The sequence below is a fragment of the Schistocerca gregaria genome, chromosome 4, assembly GCF_023897955.1.
Source record: "Schistocerca gregaria isolate iqSchGreg1 chromosome 4, iqSchGreg1.2, whole genome shotgun sequence".
NCBI classification, from domain to species: Eukaryota; Metazoa; Arthropoda; class Insecta; order Orthoptera; family Acrididae; genus Schistocerca; species Schistocerca gregaria.
Genome location: NC_064923.1, coordinates 685,874,015 through 685,883,125, shown reverse-complemented (window position 1 = coordinate 685,883,125; position 9,111 = coordinate 685,874,015). Strand labels below are relative to the sequence as shown.

General features: G+C 43.5%; 1 protein-coding gene across 1 annotated transcript in view; it reads right to left on the bottom strand.

Moving 5' to 3' along the window:
- Positions 1-552: 552 nt before the first annotated feature.
- The window catches only part of LOC126268210 (uncharacterized), a 29,705-nt gene continuing 21,146 nt past the window's right edge, over positions 553-9,111 (bottom strand). Inside the window, exon 2 of the mRNA XM_049973839.1 lies at positions 553-3,825. Coding sequence (XP_049829796.1) covers positions 2,573-3,793 — 1,221 coding nt within the window. The 5' untranslated portion in view covers positions 3,794-3,825 and the 3' untranslated portion in view covers positions 553-2,572. The remainder of the gene's footprint in view (positions 3,826-9,111) is intronic.

Below are 9,111 nucleotides of genomic sequence, written 5' to 3'. Positions count from 1 at the left end.
TGACACAGGCGAAAGCTCTAACCAGGCCCTTGTATTTGGCGGGAGACGCTATTCCCTTCGCATCTTTACGTGCCCACTGTTCACTCAAAACTGAAAAGAGCGACGCGAAACGATCGACGGGCATGCTGGAGACACTGTTCAACACATCTGTGCAAAGCTCTACCGGATTTTCCCAGTTGTTTCCCTTTCGAGACCGATCGGAACTTTCTTTCTGGACAACCCTCGTATGACCTGTCGCACACCGAAGTTTGTTCTCACTGAGTTATCGTTGTGCGGAGTGGCCAAACTCAACGATCATTCTCTTATTATTCAGTGAAGGTAACGAGCATGGCACTTGGTCGTCTTGTTGCATTATAGATATGCCAATCGACTAGGAAGAGCTGTGTCAGTTTCCCCTAGAGTTATAAGTTTGCTATGTATTGTTTCATGACAATATGGCTAAAGACCTTGTAGTATTCAAACGTAGTAAGCAACAACATTTTAAGGCATCGTCATACCAATACGCACGGAAATTTTCACTGCCTCCCCCCCCCCCCCCCCCCCCCCCACACACACACACAGCTTAAACTTTCATAGATGCCGATGATATGACGCGAAAATAACCGCTTGACTCGACGCAACCTTAAGGAGCACTGTTCAGGCAGGAGATGTAGGTATTAAAACCTGGTACGAAGGCGCTCGTGTGGCGCTACGGGGCAAATGGCACTTACAGTGACCGCACCTCAGATGCCACGAAAGACGTTTGTGCGCCCTGGGCTCAACTGGAACCGATTCCCGTCGAGTTCCCTGACTGAGCAGCCAAAGATCAGCATGGATTCACTCCCTGCCTTTTCAAATGTCTCTTTTTGTCCAGGGGGCATCCATCACAAATGTCATCAGCACAAAATGTGGTGCTACATAATATTAAGTAACTCTGCGAAGAGGCTCAGAGGACCACGGTATGCTAAGCGACCGCCGTTCATCCTCCGCCAAATGGTGACCTTTGGATACAGAGAGTTTGTAGTCAGCACACTGCTCTCTCAGTTGTCGTCAGTTTTCCAGACCCTGAAGATGCTGTTTCTTATGCAAATATTTCCTCAGTTGGCCTCACGAGGCCAGAGCGTCCTGTTCTTGCCGCTCTCACCAAGGAAAAACCATTTGTGGGTTCCGCGAGACCAGGGCATTGGCGTGGCAGACGCACAGAGGGCTATTGAACGGAGGCGGACACACGCTAACAGATAAGCGCCCCTAATTTCACATCTCGCCAGTGTTTAAGTATCGAACACTGCAATTCTAACGATGATACACTTCGTAATGATCTTGCTATCTTACTAGTATTATTATTGTATAGAATCATGAGGAGAGTACAAAGCACTTTGTATATTAATAGCTTCCATAAATTTGTACAATAAGCTAATCAAAGTATCTCTACCAATTTAAAATATAAACAAAGTAACCGAGAGCACTACTGTGGGAGCCACGTCATGTTGAGATAATGACTTTACTTATCCTTTATCCGTTTCTGAGAAATACAGTCGCCGGCTAAATGCAGTGCAAGGTAGGGCAGGGTAAATGTGTTATTAAATATCATAGGCAGTTTAAAGTAAGTAACACAAGCCGTGTTCAACTAAATTCCACTTAATTTATTCATGAATTTCACTGGAATCATTTTCGACTTCCCAAAAATCTAATATAAAATAATGAATTGGAAGTTCACACGACAAGACCAGTCTAGGATTGGATAGCCTACAACCGAACGTGATTTAGAATGCAAATAAGTAAAATAGTCTAGAAAGTAGTGAATACAAGAGTGATAAGGTTTCTAATAGAACAAAATTACATAAAATAACACAACACAACACAATAACATCTGTACCAGTACCACTAAGTGTCATAAGTTTTCTGAGGTAATATTGCTTCAGCTGCACATAACATTACAGTTATGAACAATCTAGTGAGTGTTGCATGGATGTGTGACAACTAATCATAATAATTAGCATAGAATACAGGTTTTGAAGAACAAGGCTGTGCCGAATAAAATGTGTAGGATAGACGAGGACAATGCTCTCTTAAATATATGATGCGAAAGTTATGCCAGAGAAGGTAAACAATCCTGGAAGGCAGTTAACAAGATTTGACACAGCGAACAGGAAGAGAAAGCTACAAATGCGAAAATCGCTTTGCTGAACAAAAGAAAGCTACGGAAAATTCTTTCAACGATGGTTGCTTGTATACTTTCAATACATCGCTGTAATGAATAGAACCTGGGAAAAATAAACCACTATCATTTCTCATCTTAAAGTCAAATGAAAGTGACACCCGAGTATAGCTAGTAGTCACTTAGTACTACGAGTACGGTGTTGAATTGGGTTGGGCTAGTCTATCTGGGAATGGAGGGAGCATTGTGAGTGAATATCTTTCAACTGCAACAACCATTATTTAGGGTAATGGAAAAAAGGTTAAAAATATAAGAGGAAAGTTGATATAATATAGCTTCGGATTTTATACATTTTAAGTCAGCGAGATCGGTGTGGAGTGACCTCTGATGTTTATTTCAGCTGTTTATTTCATCCAGTAGGCAATAACAAATAAGCTACAGTAACCCCTTACGGTCGAAATATACAAGTAATTTCTGGTAAACTTCCTTGAAACGCTCATTGCACCGGAGTCCACTCAAGGAGACACGATATTTTTCTGTCACCGTCGTCTCGTCAGTCTGGAAAATGTCGAAGGCTTCAGTGTTGTCCCGTAGGACAGCTGGGAGAACGATGTTGGCAGCAAAGAAACCCAGCATTAAAGTATCCTCAAATTCTTGTTTCAGAGTCTGCAATGAATACTGGCAGCTGTCATCACCTAAGGCACTTAAGGTTGACATCAAAGTTTTGTGATACTCTTCTAGCATCATGTCCAAATACTTCTCTCTTACCTCTTCTTGCGGAGATGAGAAAATGAAATAATGTAGATCGTTCGTTGGACGACCGACAGCGGCATGTTGGAAGTCCACCAGTTTTACATGCAGCACTTCGCCAGTTTCCGTACTACGCTTGTACAGTATATTATTTATCCACAGATCACCGTGATTTAACACCTTGAACGAATCGCTATCTTCTTCTTGTAACAATGTACCCAACTGTTTTTCGTAAAAACTGCGTATTTTATGTTCATAGTGCTCGAATCCTGGCCACGTTCCGACGGCAGTGGCGAGTGAATCGAAGCTAGATCCATAGTGCAATTCAATACCCACTAAATTCTCTGGAATAAGATACAATTTCTTGTATCTTTCAGAAAAATCTTGGTATTTCCTCATCAGAATGACAGAAGCTGCGTGATATTCAGCGAGACGTTTTAGGGCTGCAATTGAACTGGATTTGTCTAGCTGCAGTCTTCTGTTCATCACACAATAGCCGCGATCGGCCAGATCTTCTAGAACTAGAATTCTTTCATCGTCACATTTCACACCGCGTGCGGTTACGCCTGATGAATTTCTGAGTAGACTGTTCATTTCTGGAAAAACTCTCTCATACAGCTCATGTTCACGCCTGTATACACCAAAATCCCTAATCATCTTCCCTATATAAGTTTCGAAGTTATACAGCTTTATAAAGAATGTTTTCTTAAAGTTTTTATATTCTAACTCGTGAAAGTGTTTGTAGTGTACAGTAACGTGAACCGTATAGCTGAGGAAACCTTGGCCCCTAGCAGCACCACATCTGTAGTCCACTCTGTCCACCTCAATCTCCTCTCCCGCACCTTCAAGTACTAAAATCTTGTGGTAGTAGCTTTTGTCAAGCCACGAGGGAGCGCTGAAGCACATAACTGAATCGATCTTACGGCCTCTGTAGATATCTGAAACAAAATATAGCGTTCTGATTATTATCAGGAGAGTACTGGGTAACTTACGATTGTAAACAAGTGAGAGACAACGTTACCTACAAACACTCTACGCTAATTCATTACAACAATGTTAACGTATTGCATGAGAAAACTTCAAAAACCAAGTTAAAATTGTTACGGCAGCCCAAGAAAGTTTTACAAAATGCTGCACTACAAAGTGGCACGATTTCTCAACATCGTCACCAATTCTAATTCTATGTAAACAAGTCAGAAACGTTCTACCAGTCGACGATAGACATCCAATCCCTGGACATGGACCAGTTCGAGGACATTGCGAGTTGCTGGGGTGGATAAGAGTTTGTACCTCTTTAATTCTGACGAATTTTGCATGAGAATGAACATGCACCCGTCCCCCTCATTATCTACCACCTAATGAATTATGCGCACAACGGTAACGGAAGGAAATGATAGTGGACCCTGCTAGGTGGTAAAATAAGGAGTGCACAGTCCCAAAAATTTAATAACAAATGTAATCTACTCAGATAAAAAAGAGAATTTTATCATAATAAACAACAGGAAATGGGATTCTGCATATATCTAAGAAATGATATGCTGCTTAAATATTACAGTGAGATTTATTATACATCAGAACATAAATGCATATAATTATCGACACAAACTGTAGGTTAAAGGATAGGGTATACTGAACTATTATGAGAATACGAGTTGGCTCGAGAACAAGCGGCTCCTACTCCCTGTGATGCAATAGATTGACGGTAATGACTGGAGGTCCTAATGAATCAAATGCACTAATGGCCATTAAAATTGCTACACTAAGAAGAAATGCAGATGATAATATGTATTCTTTGAACAAATATATGATACTAGAAGTGACATGTCATTACATTTTCACGCAATTTGGGTGCATAGACCCTGAGAAATCAGTACCCGAACAACCACCGCTGGCTGCAATAACGGCCTTGACACACCTGGGCATGGAGTCAAAAAGAGCTTGGATGGCGTGTACAGGTACAGTTGCCCATGCAGCTTCAACACGATACCACAGTTCATCAAGAGTAGTGACTCACGTATTGTGAGGAGCCAGTTGCTCGGCCACCATTGACCAGATGTTTTCAATTGGTGAGAGATCTGGAGAATGTGCTGGCCAGGGCAGCAGTCGAACATTTTCTGTATCCAGAAAGGCCCGTACAGGACATGCGGTCGTGCATTATCCTCTTGAAATGTAGGGTTTTGCAGGGATCGAATGAAGGGTAGAGCCACGGGTCGTAACACATCTGATATGTAACGTCCACTGTTCAAAGTGCCGTCAATGCGAACAAGAGGTGACCGAGACATCTATCGAATGGCACCCCATACCATCATGCCAGGTGATACGCCAGTATGGCGATGACGAATACACGCTTCCAATGTGCGTTCACCGCGATGTTGCCAAACAAGAAAGCAACCATCATGATGCTGTAAACAGAACCTGGATTCATCCGAAAAAAATGACGTTTTGCCATTCGTGCACCTAGGTTCGTCGTTGAGTACACCATCGCAGGCGCTCCTGTCTGTGATGCAGCGTCAAATGCAGCCATGGTCTCCGAATTCATAGTCCATGCTGCTGCAAACGTCGTCGAACTGTTCGTGCAGATAGTTGTTGTCTTGCAAACGTCCCCATCTGTTGACTCAGGCATCGAGACGTGGCAGTACGATCCGTTACAGCCATGAGGATAAGATGGCTGTCATCTCTACTGCTAAAGTGCGCGTCATTTATGTTGGCTGCCGAGTTTAGATTCGTTCTGCGCATCTGACGTCACAAAACTCAGTCAGCCAATGAACAGAGAACAACGTTGCCAATTCTCGACTGCAGTGCAGAGCACGGACGAGTGTCTTCAGTTTTAGAAACGTTCAGTCATAAATAAAGTAATAGAACAAAAAAAATGGCTTGATAGCAGACTTTCTTTTATAGAAAGTTTGGGAAAAGCATTCTTTATACCAATTGCTTCATATTCTATAAATTAATTAAACCAGACAAGCAATAAGACTCCTAATTCAGGCGATAGCAAGGAAAGGTGTTTGTATCAATCCCACGAACCGCTTTTTCGCAATAAAGAACAGTGGTAATTGTTTATTTTATGTTGTACTAGGACAAAGCATGAGTAATTGATAATCATACCAACTGTGTTTGTCAGTATTTTGTGTGACATCTTAGAGTCCTCATGTAATTAATTTGCCAGACGAGCTGCGGTAGCGTAATGGCTAAGGTGTTGGGCTACGAAGCAAAAGGTAAAGAATTCAAAGCTTGTGCAATACTTAATAATTTCTTTATTTGAAAACAATACCGAGGTGTCTTACTTCACGAATTTTATTCGTTTGAAGGCAATTTTTTGAAATTTCTAGTGCTTTGTCTCTTCATTAACCCTTTCGCTGCTGCTTCTCGTGCATTCCGCGCTGTGCACGATTTTGTCATCGCTACACTGCTCGCCTGTGCAGACACATGGTGTTCCGACTGCTTTGACACTCATCATTCGATTCCACAAAATCTATTTGGCCCAAAAATTTGATTTTTACACATCTTCTTGACTGAAACCTTCCCCCATAAATCACATACTTTTGTTTCGATGTTCAACGCAGTTATTATGCAGCATTAAATATAGTAAACCACTGCACGAAATTTTGAAGAGTTTGCAGAGGTAAAAGTCCATAGCGTATACTTTCCGTATGGTCGATTTTAGTTGCCACAATGTTGAGAATGAAATGTGGACAATTTCATATAAAATTTCATATAAAATTTACTGTATAACAATGTCTCATTTAATTTAAGTACCACAGGTTGTCGTATGTAATACTGAGAAATATTCCGTCTTTGGCGACTGTAATAAAAGTTTTATTTACACCGGTTGCGTTTGGCTTTATTTTAAAGCACTTAAATCAATGAGAGGTATGGCACATACACAATGGTACTCATATTCTTTTTCTTGTTTTTGTTCCACAGTCGCAGTTTTACCAATGGTATTGAAATATATTCTTCTTCTGTAACTGCAATAAGCGACTTATTTACACCAGACGCGTTTCTCTCTCTTGAAGCATCTTCAGTGGACAGTATTTTGTCTCCTCGATTGCCAAGTCACCTTTCGTAGTTTTGTGCTGCGGTAACATAATATTCAACGTTTGTGTAGGCTGGTCAGTGTTTTAGCATATAAATGCTGTTTGTGTGTGCCACACACAAAAATTATATTTGACATAGCTCAGAGCACTTCACTGATAGACGGTATATTCAAGTCCTAATGTTTTTTTAAGTCCACAGTTTTGTTTAATGTATTTTGTCTACTTCCTTTTGATTGAGTGAATTGCTTTAAAATAAAGCCAAACGCGACCGGTATCAATAAAACTTACGTTACAGTCGCAAAAGATGGAATATTTCTCAATATTACATACGACAGCTACGTGGTACTTAAATTAAATGAGATATTGTTATACAGTAAATTTTATATGAAATTTAGGTATCTTGTCCACATTTTATTCTCAACATTGTGGCAACTAAAATCGACCATACGGAAAGTATACTCTATGCACTTTTACTTCTGCAAACTCTTCAAAATTTCGTGCAATGATTTACTATACTTAATGCTGCATAATAACTGCGTTGAACATCGAAACAAAAGTAAGTCATTTACGGGGGGCAGGTATCAGTCAAGCAGAAGTGTAAAAATCAAATTTTTGGGCCAAATACTTTTTGTGGAATCGAATGATAAGAGTGTCAACGCAGTCGGAACATCATGTGTCTGCACAGGCGAACAGTGCAGTTTCAAAATCGCGCAAAACGCGGACTGCAGGGAGCACGTCTTTGTAGCAGCGAAAGGGTTAATGCGGCCGTGGTGGCTTTACTTCATGAACTGCGCGCTCCCCTCTAAACGTAAGCTTGCGAACTACACTCCTGGAAATTGAAATAAGAACACCGTGAATTCATTGTCCCAGGAAGGGGAAACTTTACTGACACATTCCTGGGGTCAGATACATCACATGAACACACTAACAAAACCACAGGCACATAGACAAAGGCAACAGAGCGTGCACAATGTCGGCACTAGTACAGTGTATATCCACCTTTCGCAGCAATGCAGGCTGCTAATCTCCCACGGAGACGATCGTAGAGATGCTGGATGTAGTCCTGTGGAACGGCTTGCCATGCCATTTCCACCTGGCGCCTCAGTTGGACCAGCGTTCGTGCTGGACATGCAGACCGCGTAAGACGACGCTTCATCCAGCACCAAACATGCTCAATGGGGGACAGATCCGGAGATCTTGCTGGCCAGGGTATTTGACTTACACCTTCTAGAGCACGTTGGGTGGCACGGGATACATGCGGACGTCCATTGTCCTGTTGGAACAGCAAGTTCCCTTGCCGGTCTAGGAATGGTATAACGATGGGTTCGATGACGGTTTGGATGTACCGTGCACTGTTCAGTGTCCCCTCGACGATCACCAGAGGTGTACGGCCAGTGTAGGAGATCGCTCCCCACACCATGATGCCGGGTGTTGGCCCTGTGTGCCTCGGTCGTATGCAGTCCTGATTGTGGCGCTCACCTGCACGGCGCCAAACACGCATACGACCATCATTGGCACCAAGGCAGAAGCGACTCTCATCGCTGAAGACGACACGTCTCTATTCGTCCCTCCATTCACGCCTGTCGCGGCACCACTGGAGGCGGGCTGCACGATGTTGGGGCGTGAGCGGAAGACGGCCTAACGGTGTGTGGGATCGTAGCCCAGCTTCATGGAGACGGTTGCGAATGGTCCTCGCCGATACCCCAGGAGCAACAGTGTCCCTAATTTGCTGGGAAGTTGCGGTGCGGTCCCCTACGGCACTGCGTAGGATCCTACGGTCTTGGCGTGCATCCGTGCGTCTCTGCGGTCCGGTCCCAGGTCGACGGGCACGTGCACCTTCCGCCGACCACTGGCGACAACATCGATGTATTGTGGAGACCTCACGCCCCACGTGTTGAGCAATTAGGCGGTACGTCCACCCGGCCTCCCGCATGCCCACTATACGCCCTCGCTCAAAGTCCGTCAACTGCACATACGGTTCACGTCCACGCTGTCGCGGCATGCTACCAGTGTTAAAGACTGCGATGGAGCTCCGTATGCCACGGCAAACTGGCTGACACTGACGGCGGCGGTGCATAAATGCTGCGCAGCTAGCGCCATTCGACGGCCAACACCGCGGTTCCTGGTGTGTCCGCTGTGCCGTGCGTGTGATCATTGCTTGTACAGCCCTCTCGCAGTGTCTGGAGC